This window comes from Macrobrachium rosenbergii, chromosome 42 (genome assembly GCF_040412425.1).
Source record: "Macrobrachium rosenbergii isolate ZJJX-2024 chromosome 42, ASM4041242v1, whole genome shotgun sequence".
NCBI lineage: Eukaryota > Metazoa > Arthropoda > Malacostraca > Decapoda > Palaemonidae > Macrobrachium > Macrobrachium rosenbergii.
In genome coordinates this window covers 32,427,097-32,454,096 of record NC_089782.1, presented here as the reverse complement: position 1 = coordinate 32,454,096, position 27,000 = coordinate 32,427,097, and the positions used below count along the sequence as shown (strand labels likewise).

General features: G+C 37.0%; 1 protein-coding gene across 1 annotated transcript; it reads left to right on the top strand.

Annotated features, from left to right (window-relative positions):
- Window positions 1–292: 292 nt before the first annotated feature.
- dbo (Kelch-like protein diablo) lies at window positions 293–25,348 on the top strand. Its single transcript, XM_067085990.1, has 12 exons — window positions 293–436; window positions 4,396–4,644; window positions 5,618–5,802; window positions 9,128–9,291; window positions 11,481–11,639; window positions 12,879–12,965; window positions 13,936–14,059; window positions 14,652–14,835; window positions 15,819–15,962; window positions 16,779–16,912; window positions 17,696–17,904; window positions 20,043–25,348. Exons 1-12 carry the CDS (start codon window positions 294–296, stop codon window positions 20,232–20,234), a joined length of 1,974 nt encoding a protein of 657 aa, XP_066942091.1. The 5' UTR covers window position 293; the 3' UTR covers window positions 20,235–25,348.
- Window positions 25,349–27,000: the final 1,652 nt, after the last annotated feature.

Below are 27,000 nucleotides of genomic sequence, written 5' to 3'. Positions count from 1 at the left end.
TTGGCATAAATTACAAGCAAGTTTATAACAAAATAAATTTTATTTAAATTTAATATTCTATTTAAAAATCAAAAACATAATTTTATATAAAATTTTACCATGAAAATTACACCAAAACCCTTCGACAAAGCCGATGTTGATGTATTCACTTTTCACTTTATTGGCATAAATTACAAGCAAGTTTATAACAAAATTAATTTTATCTAGATTTATTATTATATTTAAAAATTAAAAACATAATTTTATATAAAATTTTACCATAAAAACTACACCAAAACCCTTCGACAAAGCCGATGTTGATGTTTTCTTCAGTTTTCACTTGTTTTGGTGCGAAATGGCGAACGGATTTTCCTGATCGCGAACGCCACCACACTGACGGAGGCTCCGACGGGAAATGTGATGCGTTGCGCCGTACAACCGACGGGTCTTATTATAGGTAACGTGACGACGAGCGTTTGAGAGGTTCTCCGAAGGTTTAATAGACTTGCAGTTACGCTCGAACGTAACCCTGTGTGTTTTGGGGGAGGGGGGTTGGGCTAGATTAGGCTTACTAGGCGTAGCCCCAGGGTGTCCCGTTATGCCCCCAGGGGGGAGGCATAATGTGTATTAGGGCCTTTTAACGTCGGGTTTCGCTAAATTAAAGCAGATATGAAGTATTTTGGCTTCTGTTATTTAATTGCAGTTTACGGTACTCCGTCCCTACATCTTCCAGGTTCGCCCCCCCAGGGTGTCCCGTTACGGCCTTGGGTATGCGTAATGAATTTGTATTAAGCTTTTTTAACGTCAGATTTCGGTAAATTAAAGCAGATATGAAGTATTTCGGCTTCTATTATCTAATTACATTACGCGGTACTCGGTACCAATATCTTCCAGGTTCGCCCCCGGGGTGTCCCATTTCGACCTTGGGCAGGCCAGGTGAATTTACATGAGGTCTTTTTAACGTCAGATTTCGGCAAATTAAAGCATTTTTTACATAGATTGGCTTCTGTTGTTTAATTACAATGTATGGCACACAAAATATCTAACAGGTTCTCCCCCAGGGTGTCCCGTCACGTCCTGGGGTAGGCATAATAAAATTGTATTAGGTCCTTTTAGCATCACTCGTCGCTAAATTAAAGCAGGTGTTTCGTAGATTAGCATTTATTATTTAATTACAATATATCTTACACATGTATCTTCCAGGTTGGCCCCCAGGGTGTAATGTTCCGTCCTGGGGTAGGCCTATGCCTAATAAGATGGCTTAGGCTTAATTAATGTCAGAATTCTCTAAATTTAAGCAGATTTTACGTAGATTGGCTTCTATTATGATATATTTTCCAGTTTTCCAGGTTTGGACGTAAACGTGGGCTTATCGCCTCGTTAGTATAGGCTAGGCCAAGGCCTATAGCATCAGGCTAGTTCCCTAGCTCATCCTGTAGGCCTTGACAAGGCCCTAATAAAACTGAAGACAGTCAGACTGAAGACTACCAGGCTACCGCACCCCTCTGGTTGGTTCGGTAACTAGCCTATGCCTATCAGTTTAAGTGCTAAATTGATGCCATGTTTAGGGGATGAGTGTAGTCGTAAACATAAACAGAAGACAGGAAACATCTTAAACATAATCTAAAGATATAAACGTAAACGACAAGTGGTAAATATTACGGTCGCCGACTGGCAGAAAACAGGCTGCGGTAGTAGTCTTCAGTTTTACCGAGTTTGGGGGAACGTTGACACCAGAATTTAATAAGATTTTACCTTTAACAATCATTGCATTTTGGGCTGGAAATGATCACTTTCCTGAAGACTGCTACGACGTCCCTCTGGTTCTGTAACTAATAGTTTACACGCTAAATGGACACTGTGTTTACTATCATCCCCTTGGGCATGAACGTATAAACAAAAGCATAAGATGGCAAATAGCGGAAACAAAAGACAAACATAAACAAAAGGCGGTAATTATTCCAGTCGGCAACTGGCAGGAACCAGGCTGCGGTAGTCGTCTGCAGTTTTACCGCATTAGGCTAGTTCTCTGGCTTATCCTGTAGGCCTACGGTAGACAGGCCTCTGCTGTAGAGGTTGGGTGAACTTTGACACCAAAATTCAATGAAATTTTATTTTAAACAGTTATTGTATTTTGATTTGAAAAATGTCGTTTTCCCCGGTTTTAAATTGCGCTTTGAATATTTCTGATGTTCGTGTTGTTAGCAGATGAGTGTAAGACTGAAAGACAGGGTAGTTTGCAGAACAAGAAGATCAGGCTCCAACACTTCCCCTGAACAGAAGTTTAGTCCATTGTTTCCGATGTCTAGTGTTGTTTGGGGGGTCCAGGGAGGACTAAGCTCCCCTGTCTAGGTCAGGCTCGGTGCCCTAAGTGAGGTTAGGAAAATAAGGTATGGTTAAGTCAGGACTCTGCATTCTACACTCGCCACATTTAAGACAGGCATCTCGCCCCTCTGGTTCGGTAACTACCATTTCACTTGCAAATTGGGCAGTGTTTAGGGCCGTCCCTTGGGGGTGAATGTAAAAAAATAAACAAAAGTCTGTAAATATCATAAACAAAGAAAAGGCATAAACAGAAAGAAAAACATAAGCAAAAAGTGGTAAATATTATGGTTGCCGACCGGTGGGGACCGGGCTGCGGTAGCTTAGTGGTTTTCAGTTGTACCGAAGACTACGTCCGTGGCCTAGTTCCTGCCAGTCGGCGGCCGTAATATTTGATCTGCCTTTGGCATATGTCTTTTGTTTGTGTTTTTGATATTTACAATCTTTTTATTTTATTTATGTTTTTGTTCATACCCAAGGGACTGGTGCTAAACATTGGTGCCCATTTTGCTCACAAGCTGCTAGTTACTGAACCAGAGAGGCACGGTGGTAGTCTTCAGTTTTATCCAGTTTATAAGCAAAAGATGGCAAATAACGAAATGAAAGCCAAACTTAAACAAAATACAATATTAGATGAAATGCTAAAGTACCTGTCAGAAAACTGTACTGTAATACAGTGTCTCTATTTTGGAAACAATAAGATATGGGAGACTGGTGTATTTCCGGAGAGCAGGAAAATTGTGATAGTACTTCCTGTTAAGATAAGGATGCCTTTCATTTCACTAACTAAAGAGCAGTTGCCCAAATCATTTGTGCCTGTAAGTGAATGAAAAAGATATAAACATCAGGTTGGTTTTGAATTTGGAATCTTTAGGCTTATTTTCTCCATTCCAGTTAGGGATCTACTCTAGACACTGCATAGATTAGCCAGCCAAATTCATTGACAAACCATTTGCAGAAGGCCCGTGGTACGGCATAATACAAAAATTGGGACAAGTTAAGGACAGGCACAGGTTCCACGGACAAAAGCAAGCCAAACCTTTCCTAGAATGCCATGTCCTGACCTAACCAGACCTTACCTTCCCAACCTCACTTGGGCACCGTGCCCCTACTTGGCCAGTTCCGTAGGGGGGGTTAGTGCCGTCACTTAAAGTTCTTTGCAGCGTCCCTTCGGCCCCTAGGTTCAACATCTTTCAGTCTTTGTACTTCACTTCTGTTCATATTCTTTCTACCGTCTTACCTTCCACCCTCTCTTAACAATTGATTCGTAATGCAGTTGTGAAGTTTTCCTCCTGTAAAACCTTTTTACTGTAAATTTCCGTTTCAGTACACTAAACAATGAAAACATGGACTAAACTTTCATTCAGAGGTAGCGTTGGAGCCTGGTCCTGTCACTCTGCAAATTACCACAAGGCTTAACAAAATGGGTATTTTGTGCTTAACTTTAAAGAAGGCAACCTGCTGCTTGTATTCAAACCACTGTAATCATTTGTTAATTGCTATAAATTTGTCATGGTCCCTGTAGCACTCATTGTTATAACTAGCTTTGTTGTGGATTATTTGAATGAAATCTTATACGTTGGCTCATATTATGGCATTTAATAAAGGTATTCATACACCATTGGGTACAAGTTAATAAGTGTGAATGTTCCCTCATTATTTTTATGTATGTTAATCAGCTTTTCATGAAAAGTAAAACTGGTATTTTTGTTAGTGTATTATATTTGATGCATCTTTAACCAAGAAAGTAGTACTGTATAAGTACCTTACCAGTAGACCAGTTTATTTTGAATAAACATTTATATATGATACCCTCCCAAAGGATGTTGTGAAGTTAGAACCTCAAAAGTTCATATGAAGATACAATACATTACTACCCTAATTTCTTGATATTTTTACCTGTACATATATTACATATTTTTATCTAAACTATCTTTGCTTTACTTCCTGTTATCTTCTGTAACATCTTTCAAATGAACACATTCTTTGAAAGATTGAATTTTAAGTCAGTGGCCCCTGTACACTCGTTCCATATGAATTCAGGGGTCTATCTTCTGATTAATAATAATAATAATAATTTCCTTGGCTTTTCAGAATGGACGGCATGACTAAAACCATAATGGATCTCCGCGTAGGCCAGACCGGAAGGGTTGTAGGCGGAGATGACGGAGTGGCCATCACCGGAGAAACATCCATCGGGCGCCCGCCCTCCCCATGTAGTCTTAGTTATACATCCGACAAGCATCCCAAGTTGGCGTTGGCTAATATTAATATGTTACAAAAGAGGCGGGAGTTGTGCGACGTGGTGCTCATTGTGGGTGGACGGAAGATATTTGCTCATCGGTGAGTCATCACAGAATGTCGGCTAATTAGCACCTAAATCTGATCTGTATGAAGCTTAACAATAGGCTTAGAAGATGACAAGTGACTCATAGATATGCCGCAGTACCATACTTTTCCAGATCCTTTGAAGAGGTTATTTTAACATTACTGTCATATCTTTTCCGAATATCGAATTCAAGTTCTTGGAAGCAGCCATAAAATCAGTGGTTGAAAAATGTGAATGTTCCTAGCTGTTGGAATTCCCTAACTTAAATTGTTGCAAAGTTTAAGGAACACACATTTATTTGATGACGTCAAAACATTCACGCGTTGCACTTACGAGGTTAAGATTGTTGTACAGTACAGTAGTGTGTCTCAAATTCATGTTGGAATTTTATGGTTAGGCTTCTCATGAACCTTCATCTGTAACAGACTTTGATAGTGTGAGTAGGTTGTATTTTAATTATTTTAGTTTTAATAGTTTTTTTTTGTTGTTGTTCTTACATCACTTTTGCATCTAAGTTTAGATTCTTGAATACGTTATGCTGTTATGTGACAGGAATTGCATGAAACTAAGTCTTATGTAGGATGGTGTTAAGAAAGCTAGAATTTTAAAATGGAATCAACATATATAGCAGTGTTGTATCATTAACACGGAATCAGAAAACTTGATTAATTACATCAGACTGCAGTTGTGGCTAATTCCTAAAGCGACCTTAGTGAGTTAAAACTGAATTGAAGACCACAGTTATTTATAGTGAGGTATTGTCACTCACACACGTGATTACAAGTTTATTATCTAATGTGTCCAACGTCCATTGGGCAAATAGGATTCTTGCTGAAAACATTCCGGCTAATGTAAATGTTTAAGGAAGATTAAGTTTATGATTATTTGTACGCCAGTGTATTTTCTTATTATGAAATCAGTTATATCTGTGTATTGTACTGCTCAGTGTTTGTGAATATAATTGTCATGCCAAATCTTTCATTTCAGAGTGATCTTGTCTGCCTGCAGTCCATATTTTCATGCAATGTTTATGTCAGAACTTTTAGAGGCCAGACAGACGGAAGTCCCAATACACGATATAGATGAACACGCTGTAGATTTACTTGTGAATTTTTGCTATACTTCTGAAATAACCGTTCAAGAATCAAACGTACAGACTTTGCTCCCAGCAGGTAAGCTCGCTCCTTTCATATGGAGCTTTTTGAAAGGACATCCTTTGGTAAATAACTCCTTTGGAGATAGCCAACTTTTCTCATGGCTTCGTTTGTATTCATGGTATCTTTTCTGTTCAGTGTAGCATGCATAAACATTTAGGTGGATTTGAAGGCATTAACATTTTTCAGTATAAAAGGTTAAAAAAAATAGTTATCATATGGAGAATATGGTTTGAGAAGATCCAAGATTTTGCAAGTACACTAATGAAAAATTTAGGAGCTTCTAAAAAGTTGCACTCATCTCCAGCCTCCTGTTTCATAGCTGTCAGGAGATTAGATAGATTTTCCAATTTCTGGTAATGAGAGGATCCTAGCTGACGCTGTCACTTGCTATATTTTCCCCAGAGTGGTATGCACTGTAAGGGGGTAGTGCCGTCATTGAACCTCACTCAGTGCACTGTAGGCATTACTCGAGGTTCCATACAACGTCCCTTCGGTCCGTAGCTGCAACCCCCTTTTATTCCTTTTATTTACTATGCCTCTGCTCACATTCTCTTTCGTCCATCGTACTTTTTACCCTCTCCTAAAAATTGTACCATAGTGCGACTGTGAGGTTTTCTTCTTGTAACACCTTTAAAACCTTTTTTCTCTCCATCTCTCCATCGCTATCTCATCTACATACAGAGTTTCTGCCATTTTCCTTTTGGTATCCTCTCTGACTCCTCCTAATACTCTTCTCAAGCTTCATTATGAAATTGACAAAATCTTAGATGTAGTTTCATTGTCATTCAATGTTTCATTTCCATATAGAAGAGCAGGTTGTGACGAGACTAATGGCTATTTGATTTCCAAATTTTATTCAGCTTTCCAGTTGTCCTTTGCAAGTCTTTAACTAAATTGTAAACTTGAGAAAATGTGTTTTTTGAGATCCTTCTCCTGCCTAAATTTTTGGAGGACTGGACGGATCTTTCCTAGATAGTGACCCACAAGGGTTTTAACCTAGTATGTATCCACCTTTGCGGCGTGTTTAGTACAAGCCCGTTGAGGATTACTGTAAAAACATAAACAAAAGACTGTAAATATCATAAAGATAATGACCCCCAAGAAATATTAGTCGTAGACAATGACCCCCGAAAACCCTTGGGGTCACTATTTAAGAAAGGTCCAACTAAACCTTAATAGTTACCCCATTCGGGCAGGTCACCTTTCTTGGTATCTTTGCCATGACTTCCAATTCCCAATCACCAGGCTTTGACAGTTCGTTATAAGCTCAAATTATCTCCTCGGTGATTCCATCTCAACTTTGCTCTTTTCCATCTCATAAGTTCTTCGTTACCAATTATGTGAGTTCATTCATTTCTAACAGCAGGTCTTCTTTATATCTTTTAGCAGTGACTTTAAATAGGACCTGTTCATGGGGATTTGTATTTAGATTAACAGTTTATGCAGGTAAAGAAAGTAATTGCACTTATGCTAATCAATTTTTCATAACCGTCATAACTTTTCAGACATCAGTTATGTGCAAATGCATCTCTTTTGGTGATTATAGTGATGCAGATAGGTGGACTGATAGTGAATGTAAACGCTGCTTATTATCAGAATTTCTAACTTATCCGTAATGAGATTCTTAATATAGGTGTTCATAGTTGAATAGAAGGAAATAGGGTATGTATCAATGCACGCTTTGAATACTGTGAAGCGCGGCAATTGGAATAATGGTTAGTGCACTCAGCCTATATTGATGTGCTTTACTGGTCTTGACCATCACTCAGCAAGTAGACTTTTTAATTTGGGTGGAGGACCCATTGTTCTTGTATATGAAGTTTGACTAACTTGGTAGTCTCGAGTACAGAGACGCTAAACCTTATAATTAAGAGTCCAAGCAAAGGTTATTTTTATGTGGTTACTAAAAATGTTCAAGCAACAATATTCAGAGGATATAAGTATGAATTCATGCATGAGAATTTTGAAGCAATAATGAAAATGTGAAACACAAACAATTTCCTAGTAGCCAGTGTCTACTGTGCTCCCTGTTAAAAATATTAGTATCAAATGTTCAGATCTAAAGAGTTGTGTAATACACCACCCACGATATTTACTTTAATTCTGGGAGGCAATCATGGTGGAATTAAAAATAAGCTAAATGAAACGGAATTAACTAGCACTTCTGCATGTTACTGTAATTAGAGTACCGGGCAAGCCTTTTGAGAAGACAAGAAGAGTAATGAGATTGTTGCAGTATACTTGGGCATGTGTGGGCAGTAGATTCAACTTATGTTGAAGTAAGGAAATGTTTAAATTGGATATTGACGTGGTGCCCTGAATTATTTTGAAATTGCTATTGTTAATATTTAGGTATTAGATTTAGAACTTGAATATTTTTATGTGCAGTTACTGAGCAGTTGTTTTCAAATGGTCTCTTGGATTATCAGAGGTTACCTGCTAAATTTTCACATTTAATCCCTAAGAAAAGGGGAAAACTTGAGAAAAATGTTAAGGATGATGATCGGTTGAATGCTGAAACTTTTAAGCTTTTCAACATTTTCTTGTTATTTCATATTTTGCCTACAGACACCACCCTGCTTATGAACATTAAAATTACAAGCATTCAGAGATACAAACAAACAGGTTCACAAATTAAAATTGTGTTCAGAGCACTCCCCTTTGCCACCCGTGAGTTCAAATTGTGTTTTGCGCGCCTATTCTTCACATACAGTACTGTGTACAATGTATTGTGTTTAGGATGAAAAACATACAGTACTGTATTGATTTTGTATCATACAGGTTATCCATCACTAATCCGGCAATCAGTAGTCCAGAACAATCAGTAATCCGGCACAAATTTCAGCTAGAGTAATTTCTAATGTTTCCGCACTAATTTTCAAATTTCCCGGGTCGCTGCGCTAACTTGCTCGCCGGCCACTTCGATTTGGTGGCGCAGTGTGCTGCATGAACAAGCTGTACCTCTATTTCAGTAAAATTTCACTCGAATTTACAGTATTTGATAATTGTCTTTTCTTTATTAACCAACTTGTACTGATTTATGAGATATTTTAATTCTAAGATGAGGTGCTTACCTACTGGGTTTCGTGTATTTTAGCTTAATAAATGGCTAATCCGGCAAAATGGCTAATCCGGCATCCTCCGGGTCCCAATGACGCCGGATTAGTGACGGACAACCTGTACCGTATTTAAATAGGCGTGAAGAGTACAGTAACCAATTTACAAACAACTCAGCATGTAAACAGCCATCCGGAACGTAACTCGTTCATAAGTAAGGTGGTGTCTGTATTGTTTAAAGTTTTTTTGTAACCTATTCAACTTATCTGAATTTTTCTTTCAGCTTGTCTGCTTCAGATGCAAGAAATTCAGGATGTATGCTGTGAATTTCTCAAGCAGCAGTTGCATCCTTCAAACTGTCTAGGAATCCGTGCTTTTGCCGACACCCACTCCTGCAGGGAATTGTTACATATTGCGGATAAGTTCACCCAACATAATTTTCAGGAGGTGGGCATACCATTATTCTGTTCAGAAATAGTATGACAGGACCTCCAAATATAGGCTGTAACATGCAAGAATTTAGTCAGTAGGTGCACTGTAGGCATTACTTAAGATTCTTTATGGGGTCCTAAGCCCCCTAGCTGCGACCCCCTTTCACTGGCCTTTGGTTGAAATAACTTGTTATTGAATAATACAAACATATAAAACATTAAAATGCTCTGAATAAAACGCAGTAAATAAAAAATTTCAATTCAGTAAACAGTTAAAATAAAAAGCAAGCGTTTATTACAATTTACTTTTGTTTACATGAGATCAGGTGATTTAGTCGCATTATGGGACACGTTTAAAGCTTTGATTTTGTCTTTTGAAGTTGTTGATGTTCCTGGTAATATTAGTGTGAAAAGAATGATGAAACTGTTTTACATTATATCTTTGGTGGATTTATGATATTGCAGTAATAATTACTATACTCTGATATTTTGGAACTTTATGATATTGCAGTAATAATTACTATACTCCGATTTTTTGGAAGTAGACGTATTTTCTTTCGTATGATTATTTTTGTGAAATGTGTTCAAGTTTGTGTTGGTAACATGTTTGATAAAATAACACAAGCAACAAAATACACCTTTAGCCACAATATAATTATGCAGTAATCATTGTACTTAGTTTTGTGTAGTGATGGTTTTGGAAGAGCTTAAAGTATGCATCACTAGGCTAGGCTGACGTGAAAACGTAGCCTATGTTTTTTGTGCCTGTAGTATGAATGATTCATATATGCACAACTTCCAAATATTACTGTAAATACCCTTTCGAATGCAGTATTTTATGCATTGAAAATCTGTATTTATTAAATGACAAATGAACATTGCATTCAAGTCTAGTTCAGGTTCACGCTGAAATGCTTAGGATTCAGAGACAGAAAGAAGGAGAGGGGCTATTTCCATTCCTTAAAATTCAAGAGAGGGAGAGAGAGTTGCTTCTGTTCTTAATTTAGTATTAAGTGCAATAGATTTTCCAGTTTTGCAATAAGCTACAAAATGATTTAAGCTGTAATAACTTTTAAAACCACTTTCACCCACACTCATGAATTTCTATTCCTGTTCATTATGCTAATTCACTTCCCATTTGCTGAAATGGGCTGAATTTGGTGTGTCTTTTTGTATTATGTTATGAATGCAGCTCTGTTATTATTATTATTATTATTATTATTATTATTATTATTATTAATTATTAATAATGTTGTTGTAGGCTGTGATCTCTTTTTATTACAGCAGTTGTAAAAAAAGCATTATTTCCCAAAATGAGATTGTTGATATATGCATTAGTATAGCAAATAATAATAACTTCTATCTGAAAGTGTCCTTTCAAAGTATCACTATTGCTAACTTTACCTTGGTTCCAAAGCATTAAACAACGTTTAAGAAATAAATTACTTTGTTTTAAACCCCATTAAAAAGTGGCAAACTGGTAAGATTGGCAATTAACATTCATAGTAAGTTTCTACAGTAAGTTATGTGCTTTTGGGAGAAAGAGAATTAAGTCGTATTAAATTTAGGTAAAACAGAATTTTAAAACTAATATCTAATGCATTAATAGCTGCTTAAACTAATTAGAAATTATCTAAGTACTGTATACTTCCGTAAAATGGAAAACTGCAGTATGTGCAAAATTTTTTAAATTGAGATATGCCACTTATTAGGCTCGTGAAACACCAATACACAAGTTACTGCAGTTTCAGAATGATTCTTCAATGCTTTCCACAAGTATTTAGGGGGTCCCATTTGCAATATCGGCAAAATCAGTGGTAAGGCAAGGGGGTATCTACCATTTTTCTGTTTTGTATTTTTGCAGATATTGCAGTCTTCCATTTTAGGGCAGTATAGCTGTTTAGAGCAGCAAATATCATGATTATCAACAGCCATTTTGAATTTACTGTCTTGTAAATTTACTGTTATTTCATGTGTACATCTCAACATATGACAGTATTTTTACAGTACTGTTCAATATTTATCATTTTCCGAAAGTGATGTGAACGGTTTTATTGCAAACTTGAGAAATGGATATTTAATTGCACCCTCTATTGGGTCATTTTTTCTGTTATAACATAAAAGCTAGTTTAATTCAGTGACAGCATGACTAAAATTTCATCATTGCAGTCCATTGAAATAACTGTCATTGCTTTGTGTCGGCAGGTTATAGAAAGCGAAGAGTTTATGGAACTCCCAGTGAACCAGTTGATGGACATCATCTCGAGCGACGAACTTAACGTGCGTTCCGAAGAACAAGTGTTCAGCGCTGTCATGGCCTGGGTTAAGTACAATGTAACGGAAAGGCGCCCATTCTTGGCTCAGGTAAATATCGTTGTTTGAGTCGTCGTCTTCTTCTTTTAACGTGCTTTTCCCATTTATTGCATGGGGTAAGCACGATGCCTTCTTTTGAAGGACTTTGATTCGGCTTTGCGGTAGACCGTAGTCTCGATCGGCTGCCCTGCCTGACATCGCTTAGACCCCGGTAGCGTATGTACATGTATCGTTCCAAATCCCCAGCTCCCTTTGTCCCAGCAGCGAGGAGAGTTGAGCGGTTAGGTCGACAGTTCGAGACGTGTGAGGTGTCTTTATGTTTTTAGAAGATCTTGGAGTGGCTTTGTTTGTGTGTGTATTAGTCTGTAACACCCATTTGCTTTTAGCAAACCTATCTGTTGATTACATACATAATCCTGGGCCTTTTATTAGTTATAGTAAGGCTTAATGCTCTGTCAGTCATTTTCTCTGTCTGTATAAGGAATGTGGGATTTCATGAAATAGTAAGATTTTATAGGATGCTGTTTAATGTTAGAATTTTTTTAATGTACTTAGACTTTGAAGAACGCTCATCTTTCAGTCATTCATAAAGCGGATGTCAGTAACACCAGTTATAGTGTACACGTGTGACTTTTAAAAGCAAATTGGTTTCTTTTCAGCTTGCTTTGCTGCAGATTTGAGACACTTTAGGTTCTCATTTTAGACCCAAAGGGAAAATAAAATAGAATATTTAATCCAAATAGCAACTTTGGTATAATAGCTTGTGCTAAGTAATATCATGAAAAGTTTTGAGTTGTCCTGATTCTGGTAATTTTAAAGAGAAATTTTTTTTTTTAATGATGTATAAGCATCTTGTTTTTTAATTTGTAGTATTAAGTATTTTGGGTAAAAAGCACATGTTCATAATGCTTTATTCCAAGCAAAATTTATCACATTTTCATGAAAAACCTTTTAGTGGGAAGGGGGTTAGTGCTATCAATGCACCTCACATGGTGCACTGTAGGCATTGAGGTTCTTTGCAGCGTTCCATTGGCCCCTAGCTAAAGTCCCTTTCATTCCAGACAGTACCAAGAATTATGTCGAGTTGTTTGTATATTGCATGGAAAGAAGCATTGTCACTGATGTAGTGAGAAATGATTTAAAAGTGATTATTGACTGATCTGTTTCTAACATGCTTGAATATACAGTATACAAATAACACAATAAAGCAGTTTTTAATATGCAATTATATTGTGATGCTTCGCAATTCTCTGACCCCCTTATTTTATAGTTGGTTTTATTGTTCCTCAGGTTCTCGAACATGTGCGTCTACCTCTTCTTAGTCCAAAGTTCCTGGTCGGTACTGTTGGTTCAGACCTTCTTATCAAAAGCGATGAGGTAGGTTGAGTTGCAGATTAGAGCTGTATGCAGTTTTGTGAATATATTTTAATTGACATAAATCAGTTTTGAATCCATATACTGTACTGTATCTGTGCAATTGGAACTTCAGAAGTTCAAGTGAAGATGCAATGCATTATTTCCCTAATACTATCCTCCTTGCATTTCAATACATCTATTTATTAATTAATAATTTAAATTTTCTTTTAATAAGTGAGATCTTTCTGTATTTCTCTTTACCACCTCTTACTTCTTCCTAATGAACATACCTTTTGGAAGCTTGAATTTCAAGTCAGTGGCCCCTGTGGTGGGCTTGTTCCATATGAATAGGTTTCATCTTCTGAGTAATAATAATAATAATAATAGAAGTGTGTATGGTAAAATATCAACTGCTTCAATTTAATGCACCAGAGCTGAAAGCTTAAGTTATCTCTCTGATCAAAGGTTGTCTTAAACTTGGCACGAAGTATCCTTTGGTGAAGGGGAATAAGGGTTGTATGAATGTGGGGGAGATGCATGCCCCATCCAGGTATAATTTAGTAGTTCAAGTAAAGTATCGTCATTTCAAAAGCTAGAACTACTCTAATAGAAATCCCTGGGAGGTGTTGGTATTGGTGGAAGCATGCACCGCTTGTTAATATCCCCCAAGTGGTGCACTGTAGGTATTATGGTTGGTTGAAGTGTTCCCACAGCCCCTAGCTGCACCCACTTAGCCTTCACTTTACCTCCATTCATAATTACTTCTGTCTTTGACACTGTCTTAAGTTCTTGTCAGGGAAGGAAAGCTTTTGCTTCCTCCAGGGTATTCAGATAAATTTTCAGGTGATTAAGGGAGTTTATGTCAATGCTGTATTCCACAAAACTTGCTGACGTGTGCATGACCCGTCTTTGATGGTTTCTTGTAGGGTTGGAGAAGTCCTTAAGGGGGCATTGGTATTTTACTAACCTGTACTATGCTTTCTTGCGACAGGCTTGCCGTGATTTAGTAGATGAAGCGAAGAACTACCTCCTATTACCACAAGAACGTCCTCTGATGCAGGGTCCGAGAACTAGACCGCGCAAACCAGTCAAAACGGGGGAAGTTCTTTTTGCAGGTCGGTTATTAGCTTGATATTGTCTTGTCAACATTTTTTTTATTCAGAAAGTACAGCACTGCACAGCATAAACAATTGCCATAAATTGTAGATACTGGCTCTGTATGTAGGGGCTGGTAGTAAAATTATTTGCTAACTACTGTATAAGGATTTTATCTAAAAACATTTTGTAAGTACAGTATTAACAGTAAAAGGTTAGAGTGACTTTTAAAGTAACAAAACAAGGTTTTGTCTTGCTTGCCACATTTTGATAGTAGAGAAGTAAGAGTTAATTTGCCACAACAGTTGATTGGCATGCTCCACTTTTCCTTTTAAATCTCAGTCAGTGTGAGAATGTGCAAGTTGCAGAAATTTGTAGTCAGGTTCAGAGTTAAACTTGGCATAGAGTATAAGATGTGTTTTCAGCAGATGCAGATTGCGTTGGTCATCTGTTATTTTCCAATTACAGATTATTTGTTTTCAAAGCAGTGAAATACAGGTTCCGCTTTGGAACTAGTTCTACGTTTTCACTGGGTTGAAAAGTATCATTCTAATTATCATGTTTTAGGAGAGCTGTACGTCAAGACTAAAGATTGTCAAAATGTATTTTCAGTTGGTGGTTGGTGTAGTGGAGATGCCATAGCGTCCGTAGAGAGATTTGAGCCTACCACCTGTGAGTGGCGGATGGTCGCTCCCATGAGTAAGAGACGGTGTGGAGTGGGGGTTGCGGTCCTCTCCGATTTGTTGTACGCCGTTGGGGGTCATGACGGACAGTCGTACTTGAACAGTGTTGAAAGGTAAGTAAATACAGTAATACTGTGTTGCATGATCATGTATATGGTAGATTTTTATCCTAAGGTCTTTTTATACAACCAGTATTTTGATAACATGTTTTGCTGTTGGCAAATAGGTGAATATGGTAAGTAAATGATACTAAATGCAATGAACATCATAGACCTATGGTAATTGAGTCAGAATGTGTTTCTTTTCTGTATTTTTTTAATATTTTTTGTTTGCTATACATCATTATCAGATACAGTGCCATAGCTGAAATCAAAGTTGTAGTCCCCATTATAACAGACCTCTATAAAATGAATTTTCCAAATATCAGATCCACTTAGAGCTAAGGGTTTATGTTGAATAATAAACCCAAATTACTGAATTCTCAAGTACACAAAGCTTATTTTTTCCTCTGCATTAAGCATTTACTACATTTTTTTATAACATTGCCCATCAGAATAAGGTTAGTCTCAAAGAGTTCAGATATAAATTAAGAATATACACCTTCACTGAATGGAACTAGCAAGACAGGGTAGATTACAACTGTTCTACTCAGTGAGTATTTTAAGTTTCCATATTGAACAAAAGTTGGCCTGTTTTGATTTTCGTTCACATAAATGTTAGTAGGAATTTAAAGTGTCATACTACAATCACTATTAGGCTACCCAACCAGTAAAATCTCATTATAAAGATTTGTTAAAGCGACAATTTGCTATTTAGTATTACCCAGAGTATCAACTGCTTTTATATGCATCTATTAAGGATATGCTAGAAGTTAATATTATTTGGGATGAATCTTACCTGCTGTTAAAGATAGAGCTTATATCTGTATACTGATAGCGAGGAGATACAAGCTATCTTTAAAGGAGGTAAGTATCCAGATCAATTTTTATTATGAAAATTTATATTTTGTAAAGGAATTCTATGTCGAAATATAATAAATGCTCTGACAGGTGGCCTTTTTAGTTTATAAATTGTTACCCACTTCTAAATTTCCCAGATACGACCCTCAGACGAACCAGTGGTTGTGTGAGGTTGCGCCAACCAGCACTTGCCGCACAAGCGTAGGAGTAGCAGTGTTGGACGGCTACCTGTATGCTGTTGGGGGCCAGGATGGAGTTTCATGCCTTAATGTTGTGGAGAGGTTGGTGAAATGTTCTTCCTTTGTAGATAAATAATGGCACCTCAAGCTAATGGACTTCAAGTTACCAGGGATTATGTTACCAGAAAAATAAAATTCATGCTGCTTACATTACGAAATAATCCCAAACTACTTCTCCTGTAGGGGGTTAGTGCCATCAATGCACCTTATGTGCGATGCACTGTAGGCATTACTTCAGGTTCTTTGCAACCCCTTTCATCCCTTCCTCTGCCTCTCCTGACAATTGTTTCGTAGTGCAACTGCTTTGAGGTTTTCCTCCCGTTAATCCTTTCGAACCTTTCTACTCTCAATTTCCCTTTCAGCACTGAATGACCTCGTAGGTCCCAAATTTTATATTCCATTGAGGTCCTACAATAAAAAAAGAAAACAGTATACCATAAATGGTAGAATTAGAGATATGAACAGTAGCAAAACTGATAAGCTTAGTTTAAATCTCGTATATTGTGTGCATAGAAAATAGTGACATTCTGAGTTCTCAGCACATCGCTGTGTGCAAGTAGTAAAATGTTTTGTGATGTTAGTAATACTGTCCTCCTTATGCCCTCTCTGATACCCTTTGATCATAGGGCCCATTATCACATAATGAAAGATCTTGTTCTTCCCTTGACAGGAATTATACTCGAGTTTACATTGTAATGATATTGCTTTAGTAAATACATTTCATTATTAAGTAGTTAGAAAAATAACTACTTTGCAGTATAGGTAATATATCTATAAGCAGCCAGTTTTTGAATTGCATCTTTCCCCCATTTTATTTTATGTTACACAATTTATTCCATTTTGCGTTTTAATTCACAGGTACGACCCTCAGAGCAACAGGTGGACAAAAGTAGCGTCTATGAACACCAGACGTTTAGGTGTGGCTGTTGCCGTTCTCGGTGGCTTTTTGTATGCGGTTGGTGGTTCAGATGGACAAAGCCCACTTAACACAGGTACAGAACTCAGTTCTTGAAGCTTAGGTGATTAATATTGCCTGGACAAGGAGTCAAATAAGTCATCAGTTGCTGTCATCATCATAAGTGTTTTCACATCACCTTTTCACTTTCTGGGTTAGACGTAGAAAGTGAGTTCTTGTAACCCTTGCCTGTTGTGTCCACTTTCTTGTGGGAAAGTTGTGAGGGTGAACTCTGTACTGTGTACCAAATGCAACAAGAGGTGCTCAGAATAATTGCAAAATATAAACGGAATAGGGGAATTTTGATGCCTGAAATGCATTACATGAGAAAGTGAAAAAGAGGGGCAATGAGAATTCTCTTGTGTGAGATGAACAGGTCTTAGAGATCAAACAGTTTACCTTGAGGACACACTGGACTATGAAGTATGATTTGGGAGCATAGAAAAGAGACATTAGTTACTCTGTCAATGAAATTACCTCCATATGAAATTTGTTGAATGTATAGCTTAAAATTGATTGAAAGACTTCGTAAAAATGAGTATGTACATTACATTTGATAATGTTGCAGGTAACCAACATTCATTATTAATGTTTTTATAATCGCCATCGCTATCATATAGTTTTTCCATTCATATTCTTTCTTCCATCTTGCTTTCCACCCTCTTCTAACAATTGTTTCATTATGCAACTGCGAGGTTTTACTCCTGTCACACCTTCAAAACCTTTTACTCGCAATTTTCCTTTCAGTGCCGAATGACCTCAATTGTCCCAGCGCTTGGCCTTCGGCCTAAATTGTATACTGTATTCTTCTTATTTCCAGTGGAACGATTTGACCCGAAGTTGAGCAAATGGACGATGATGCCAGCCATGAGTACACGACGTAAGCACCTAGGTTGTGCCGTATACAACAACATGATCTACGCTGTTGGTGGTAGAGATGACTGCACCGAGCTCTCCAGCGCAGAGCGTTACAATCCTCACACTAATCAGTGGAGTCCTATTGTAGCAATGACATCCAGGAGGAGTGGAGTAAGTTCCATTGTTTGTTTTAAGTTTCCTGCACAGTATACTTCTTTTCAAGGGGGGGCCCCAGCCAGTATTGGCGTGAGGATGTTGGGACGCTGCTATGGTATCTGTGCCAAAACAAAGGACATCATTTATAGTTTCTTCTTATGCATGCATAGATTGTGCATTTTAATAATTTCAGTAAGATACAAAGGTAAAGTGGGCACTGTAGTTACTTCTTCAGTTGTGTATTTTCACAAAAAATTATTTTCTTTTCTTTTTACTCAGACCTTTCTATAAATAATTATGGGTGGTGAATGACTCAATGGGAGAAGGGGAATGACTGGCAGATCATTTCAGCCGTGTAATTCACAAAACGAGAGTATTCCTTCTTATCATTCAGTAAAAACAAACAAAATGATTATCAGGTCTTTGTAATCACAGTACTGTACTGTATGTGTGAATTGAACACTAATTATAGGAATGAGAAAATGATTCAAGATGAGAAGCACAAGAGGAGAAAATATTTTTGTAAGAAGTGATAATGCTTTTAGATGACATTTGTGTGTCCCCCTGGTTTAGTCTAGGGTGATTAAGGTAAAGGAAGATCAGGATTGTCTGGAGCCACTTTTTCCTCCATGAAAGTTTGTCTTATTGCTGCCCAGTTTTGATTGTCCAGGGTTGACGGTTAGAGACTGTCGAGTTGCTTGCTGCCTTTTTCCTCTCGGCAGCTGAGCGTAGCGTGAAATGTTGGATGAAACCTTTGGTTGCATAGCAGAGTTTGATTTCAAATGAGGATCTTATGTTAGTGAGAGTGCGGAACATCAGTATCATGGAGAGGTTACATTTAGGAATTTCTTCCTCTTTATTCTGTGGCATTACTTCATCTTGCAAGGTTTGTTGTTCAAATTCAAGTAAGTCTTCATGTTATCCCATTAACACAAGTACAGTGACCATACTGAAGCAGGTTTTGTAAGGTTTTAATACATGAGCTAGTGTATGCGTAAGGTATCCAGTGGTCTTTACAAAGCAGTGTGGTTACATAGCAAGTACCCAGACCCAGTCAGTTCAAGAGAAGAGGCACTGAGGGGACCCACTCTTATTTCTGTAGTAGGTAGAAGGAATGTCTAAAGAACTTCTCATCAAGTGTACCTATTCTTTGTGGTTTTCCTCAGCAAAAGTATCGGTGAGCTTTCTGGCTATTCAGCAGAGATCACATATGAGAGGATTTTGTTCAGCAGGACAGTTGAAATGAGAGGAATTGGTTCAGAAGGAGAGTTGTTTTCTATGCAATTGCAAAAGCTGATCTTCAGGATGGTAGGAGCATAACTTAGAACTCCTTTTTCACCCTTTTATACCAGATCTCTCGAAGAATCTGGAGTAGGATTCCTTCTTGTGCTAGCTAACGGCCTGTATATGTAGTATTTCTAGATGGTTCAGTACAAATTGCAAGTTTATTTTTTTATCATTATGAATCCTCCCTACTGTTTCATTTCCAGACTGGTTTTTGCCAACAAATAATTTGTAGTGCTTATGCAAGTATACAAGCAAAATTATGCCCCTAAATAGATTGATGTTCATGAGATAAGAGCATTGTCCATTTGTGAATCATTTTATTGTAACTAACAGGCTGAGTGAACTTGGACAAATCTTCAGTTCTCTTGTGATACCCTGGCTACCCATTTTATGGTTTATTATTATTTTATATATATAAAATTTTGCTGTACAAGCAATGAGATGCCAGTGTATTTACTAACCAGTCAATCAGCCAACCAAAAAAGTTGTTGGCAAGTTTAGGGTAGGGCATCCCTCTACGGATCTGCTTTACTTTCCTCTCGACCACTGACAGTGAGGCAGTTTGAACTTTGGATTTTATTCCACCTGCCGAGACTCCAAAGGAAGGTGTTCTGTTAAGCCGCGGTTTGTGTCCCTGAAACGAAAATTCAAACAATTTAATATTTTTTAGTTAATTATAAATACTAATAAACTTTTTTTTCCCTTTTCTTTAAATAGGTGGGCCTAGCTGTTGTAAATGGAATGGTTTTTCGATTGGTTATAATAAACTTTTTTCCCTTTTCTGTAAATAGGTGGGCCTAGCTGTTGTGAATGGAATGGTTTTTCGATTGGTTATAATAAACTTTTTTCCCCTTTTCTTTAAATAGGTGGGCCTAGCTGTTGTGAATGGAATGTTGTATGCAGTCGGAGGATTTGATGGAACTACGTACTTGAAAACCATTGAAGTCTATGATCCTGATCAGAATCACTGGCGACTCTGCGGTTCCATGAATTATCGTCGGTTGGGCGGAGGAGTGGGTGTAGTTAAACTTCCACACAACGAGGCTCACCTCTGGTGATTAAACGAAGGGCTAGAATTCTGGCTAGGGGTAACTGTCAGTGGAAAATTGGGCACAGGAAACAGTGGAATTTAAATCATTTGGGTATAGTAATGTATAGCGTTGTATATCAAAGACTACTGTAAGTGTTATTTGTACTGATATACTGTACCATATTAGATAATAACTGAAGTGTTACCGGAAAGACTTGTTACATTCGATATGACCAAGCACTTTCAGTTCTGCGAGACGAAACCCATACTCCAAATCATTACTGTATTCCTCGTCACGCAAGTGACCACAAATATTCTTGATGCCAAAAGACCCAGACATTTCCAATTGAGACTGACACCTAATTTGCTAGAATTCTGGCTATGTACATTGGTATTCATAGTCCTGGAAGCTATACAAAACGATTTGATACGGACATTTCCTACCAAAACTTGGACCAGGTTTGTTGGTCAAGATGACGCCTGCCAATGCGGTCATAAAAGAGAAAGATTGACCTTCAAAGAAACTCCTATTATTCAGTTGATTGTAGTTGTATAGGGCGTGGTTTTGAAGCCCATTTGTATTGCATTGCAAACTTCATTAAAAATTGTATTCAGATATTCTCTTCATAGTTTGTAAGGCTTCTTCACAAAAGAGTTTTGATATAATTTTTTGGTAAAGGGGTGGTGAATCGAGTCTGGCCTGAGAAATGCAAAATAAAAAAAGATTCCTCTGTGATTTGTCTTTTCTAGATGCTCGAGTTTTGAACAGTTTAGTTCTGGCCCTACGCTTTTATAGACCACTGTAAATAGCTGAAGAGAGGTATTAAGTGTACTCATTCAGCAAAGATATACATATTTAGTGAGTGCACAGTAGTCATATTTTTACCAGTGTGAAACTTATCAATGATCTGTGGAATGACCAGTTTATCACTAGTCTTTCAGTGTGGTGTCACGCTCGAGGGTGTCACGCTCGACTTGCAAATGAAAGACAGACCTGTGTATGAAATGAGCTCCCTCTTTTGGATGTCAAGTTCATTGCTTTAACTGTTACTTTGATGTGTAGGCAAGAACCTCAGTTATTTGTGATTGGATTATCAGTATGAGGTCAGAAACTGTGAATGCAGTACAGTTCATGATGTTGGAGGTTGCTGGCTTGTTGAGTGCTGCCATTTAAGTTCAGCTTAGACATAATTTGGATTACGTACAATGACTTTTCCCCTTTGTTTAATGATTGTAAGTTTTTGGGAAATATATTTATTATTATGGCCATATTTAGTGCTTCTGATAGTATTTTATCGATTGCATAAGATTTAAATAAATTCCTTTAGTTCTTATGAAGGATTTCAGATCCAGGATTGATTTTACAATATATTTATGTGGTGTAGAAGCTTGGTCTTATAATGAAAATTTTGGTAAAGTTCATCCATCAACTTTAAAAAAATTAGTTCTTTATCTTTAACCATTTCAATATTGGTGGAATTTTTATTCATTTTGTTTATATACACTTAGAAAGCTCATAATATGAAGCCCTCGTAATGAAAACCAAGATTGTTTCTATATAATTTTGAAAAAAGGTGGGATTGTTCCCCCTCGTAATTTTGTCCGTAGTTTGGTAAATTCTTGTGGCAGATGTCTAAATGAAAGGTGCAAACTAAGGGAAATATCAGAGTAAACAAAAGCTAATGAAAGATTATGAAACTTTAGTTGACATGCCCTCACAACACTTGGATCTGAAGAACTTGGTTCAAAATGGCGTAACGTCCTCGTTTCCCCGTCATGTGAGCATTAATGTCACCTTCTTAATTTTTGTTCCCTTGAAGTTTGAAGACTGCTTTTTTGTTTAGAACCTAGAAGGCACTTCTGATTTGTTGGTTAGTAGTAGGTGAGATTTTCCATGTAAGAAACTATGTTATTTTTTTCGTTTCTTCTAAAACTATGGGTTTTTTGTTTGTAGGAAGTATAATTCTTTTTTTTTTTTTTTCCAAGTTTTTTGGAAACCTCAAATATCCACAAGGTTCACAAGTCTTAAGTATATATTGTCAACTTCTTCACTCTAGGTTGGGTAGAGGATCAATATATGGAAGTAGTTCAACCAAACCACAGTCATTCAGAGAGGGTAGAGGGTAACCATATCGCCTCTCCAGACAGCTTATTAAAAAGGTGTTTATTTTTGTATGTTGCTTTCTGTCCAAAAATCCAAAAGTGTACAAGGAAACGAAATGCCTTCGAGACTGAAGGTGTGTAATCTAAAGAATCAAGTCCTATAATCAAAATTTAATGACCCTCAAGGCTTTTTGGAGTATTTTTATTTTACAACAATTTTTCATTTTAGGTTTGATGTTGAGTGTACTTTGGGAAAAATTGTCATATATGCATAGCAATATGAGTACAGCGAGAGGTTCTTGCGTGTGGTAGAAGTATCATTTCTTCAAGTTTTCTTCACCTAAGAATAACTCTCTTTTTCCCTTATGTACATTCTCTGAATATAGATTACCGAGGACAGAATACTTTTCTTGGACTTGGGGGATATTATTGGGTATATATTAAAGGATTTGTTGTTTGCCCAGAAACAAACCATCACTAACATCCAGGATTAAAACTACTCCATGCAGTGGACCACTCAGAATTGTTCCCGTAGGTGCCGTCAGTGCACCTCATGCGGTGCACTGTAGGCATTACCTAAGGTTCTTTGCAGTGTCCCTTCGGCCCCTATCTGCAACCCCGTTCCTTCCTTTGACTGTACCTCTGTTCATATTCTCTTTGGCCTTTGACCTAAATTCAGTATTCAAACAGAATTAAGTAGTTGAATGAGCTTGATAAAATTTTCTTGAATGGTCTGCCTCCCTTCTGAGAGAATTGTATAGCTTACTTGGCTTCAACATATATGAAAGATTTATTTATTTTGGATTATGAAAATAAGTAGGAGTACACACTTCAAAATATGTCAAAGTATTGCAGCCCTGAAATATGAAGTATTGTCCATAATGTTGCTTCATTCCATACATTAATTATATTTTGTTTCTGTGTTCAAATTTTGTATTAATTTCTCAGATAGTATTAAGGGAAGATATTTATCAGCTTTGTTGCCTTTATATTTAGAATTTTTTTTGTATGAGAGAATAATTTTGTCTAATATTTGGATGCTGTTTTGTTTTTGTTCAAAACATCATAGGAAAATTAGTTGTGTGGTATTGCCACTATGTATAAGCAACATGTTTTCTTTCAGAGCTCCCAAAAAGCAAAGCATATTGTTCGATGATAGTATAAATTCATCTTTTTTGGTTGTTTTATGTAATGTGAACATACTTTTAATGTTCGAGAGATCATGTTCACATCTGCTTGGGGGTATTCGCTGAAAAGTATAGCAGATCTTCGTAGCACAAACAAGTTGATAACCCCAGTGTTATGCGAGAATTGGAAACAGATTTTTCAAAGATTACCTTTAGATTTTTGCCGCATACTTGCCTCAGCAGCTATAGATATTGGTCGATGTGTTAAGAACCTACGGAGTAAATTTAAGAAGTGAAGTTACATGTGCACTGTTTTGCCAGATTTTTAAAAAAAAATTATTAAGTACCTCCTTGCTCACAGATTCAACAAAAATTGTATGTTTGATATTAGTGTTGGTGTTGAATTTTCATTTTTATTTTGAGATACCAATACTGTATGACAATCGATGGCAAATATTACACCCACTTTGAAATAACTAGTAGCTTCAAGGCACCCAGTACATAAAGAATTTATCATTTCTTAGCGACTGTAGGAAATAAGCTTTAATAGATCTAGCCTATAAATTTCTGGTGTTGTGTACCAGTTTTCCACTGTTAATGATATAAGCTCTATATTTTTGCTCTAGTCTGAACTAAGGTATGTATGTTTGCAACTTTGCACTCCCACACGAGTTGCGTAATGTCTCGTCTTGTTTCGCTCTCACTTCCAGAATATTATAAGATAACTATCGTTGCCCCGACAGAATTGTTCGTTTTATGGTAACGTGGTAGTCGTCATCTCGAAATGGGATTTACCGTAAAATAAATAATCCGCGTGCTACTTCGGAGCCTGTAGTGCACTGAAGCCGTGCTTTTCCAATTTCTGGATATATTCTCCTCCATGGCAGCTGCTTATTTTGTTTTTTTTTTTTAAAGAGCAATCCAACTGCATGTAATTCATAGCAAGTATAATTTGCAAAACATTGTGACGTTCTAACAGTGACCGATCTTGAATTCAGGTTTAGGTTTCGTCTTTAACTCTCCTTCCAGGGGATCTATCTATCTTGTCCTCATTGCCCCCTAAATTTTATATAGTTAAGATAGATATATTCCATGAAAACATTCCTTTACACTTGCGCCGTAGTTTTGCTTTTAAGGTAACGGAAAAAAATTTCAGTTGCAAGAGTCTGCTTTTTATGAAATTGTCCAGTTTTGCTATTCAGTAGTTCACGTCATAGGGAATTTGCTATTCAGCAGTTCATATCATAGGGAATTTCAATCACTGAAGTAAAATTGTATTTACGTACAAGTCCTTTTCCCATGAGCTCGATTTAAAATTTTTAAAAACTTTGAAACTTTTCCTGGTGAATACGAAAATCTTTTCCGTTACAGCCGAGCTATCGCTGAAATCATTGTGTTGTTGAAGTGGCTAGAGAAAGAGTGTAGATGCTAAACAGACTGCCAAGGAATGAATGAGTATTTTTTTATTCTCCAGGTACCTGTTTTGTTAAGGCATTAAGTATTGAATTTGTTAAAGTCATATGGCTTTTGGAAGGTTGACAGCCTGACAATGCAAAGGTTAATTGACGATGAATCTAACAGGCAGTCGAGAAAGGTATTTGACTGGGTAATTGCCATTTTATGTATCAAAGTATTGCCTGAATGTACACATTCACTACAGTGTATTACGAGCCTGTTGGTAGCCAGAGATGTTCATTATTATTATTGGCTTGGTTTCAACCAATTGACTGTACTGTATTACTGATGCTGCTGCTGATAATGCTGATAGGGAAGCATGTGATGCATATTTTTATATCTGTGATTTATTTGATAATTATGGTTTAACTTGTGAAATGTAGTGTTCTTATACTTTAGGTAAAATCTCCATGATTTTTGGATATATAGATATGAATAAAGTATGTGTTGAATTTTAGATAGATTTTTATTTCAGAAACTAATTATACTGAGGTCTTGAAAAATTAGATGGAAGGACTGAAACAAATCAACAAAATGTCCACTTTAATGAAAGGTTAAACTTTCATGTCAAAGATAACTTGAAAACAATTAATTTATTGATTGCCGGTTGGCTGCAAACATTTACTGACTGCTGGCTTTCTCTAATCCTCCCTGACGTTTCAAGAAACCCTGAGATATGAATAATATAAATATGGAAAATTTTATGAGAGTACTTTTGTAACTTAAAAATTGGTCAGTTTTGCTACGGTAAAAAAAGATCAAATGCATTTAATTTTTATAGAGTTTTCTCTATCTTTCTAATGCAATTTCTCTTTCAGGGTTACTGCAGTTTTCCAGTAGATCCATGATTGTCATTCTTTGGAGAGGAAAGTAGTTTTGCAAACTGGGGTACAGTAGTTTTATTTAGGAAGAATACACTGTATCAGTTACAGAGTAACGACAGTGGTAACCGAAAAATGGCGTCCATCTTCCGTGAAGATATCTTCTTCAGGAGAAAATCTTTGTCAGTGCTTTTGGAGCGAACATGCTCAGTGGAGCCTGAGCAGAACGTGGCCCAAAACAACACTGACGAAGGTTTTATCCTGAAGAAGGATAATTTCATGGGAGATGAATCCCATATTTCAGCTACCATCGTTGTTACTCTGCAACTGACTCAAAATTTATTCTAACTAAATCAAACTTATAGTTTGCAACTATTTTCCTCTCCAAAGAATGGTGAACTTAATCGTGATTTATCACCATTGTAACTTTGAAATTAAATGCCATGTAAAAATTTTCAGCATTGTAGGCATTTTAATGTTAGCTGTAAGTTAAGTATACATTAATAATTAGGCAGTTAATTTTCTCATGTCGATATTTTATGGTCGTTAGGCCTGTGGTGATCGAATTTACTAGTCACACGAACTCCTGCTGACTGGGAAATATGTGATTGTTTTTCAGATCACGAGTAACTCCTGATATTTTACTTAAGTAGGCAGAAGACTTCTTTTAAGCATGTGCTGAAAGTGATCAGCTACTTGCTTTAAAGAGGGTCTTCTACCCATTTACGTAAAATATCAGATGTATTCTGATCTGAAAAACAATCACTTATGTCCCAATCACAGGAGTTCATGTGACTGGTAAAATTTGATCATCACAGGCCTAACAATTGAAATATCGACATGGGATAATGAACTGCATATTTAGGAAAGTGCACTTAACTCACAGCTAACATTAAAATGCCCAGCAATGCTGATAATTTTTATGGGACAATATTTTAAAAGTTATACAAAGTGATAAATTATGAATAAATAAGTCTTATCGACAGGGCCGGCACGCTTGAATCAACTGCAAAGAATGATGACCTGAGGGCAGACCACTGTTTAAGGTCATCACCACAGGAGAAAAAGATCTCCTTCACGCCCTCATCGTAAGCACTCGCACCTCTCTCACAGTTCACCTGACCTTGGCTGCTAAGCTCAATGAAATCACAAAAAAGCCTGATCGATTGTGCCTCCATAAATGATGAGCTGCTTTTTGTTTTTCATGGAAGGCAAGCTTAATAGTCTCAGTGTGATAATTTAAACAGTAATATTCAGACTTCTAATAATATCGTTCCACCTAAGCTCA

What these genes read in the sequence shown, in the direction of transcription:
- dbo (XM_067085990.1), top strand. Translation starts at nt 294, where the DNA reads ATGTTGATGTTTTCTTCAGTTTTCACTTGTTTTGGTGCGAAATGGCGA. An exon ending in ACAGACTTTGCTCCCAGCAG is followed by an intron (nt 5,803 to 9,127) that starts GTAAGCTCGCTC and finishes TTTTTCTTTCAG; the next exon opens with CTTGTCTGCTTCAGATGCAA. An exon ending in TGACATCCAGGAGGAGTGGA is followed by an intron (nt 17,905 to 20,042) that starts GTAAGTTCCATT and finishes TTCTTTAAATAG; the next exon opens with GTGGGCCTAGCTGTTGTGAA.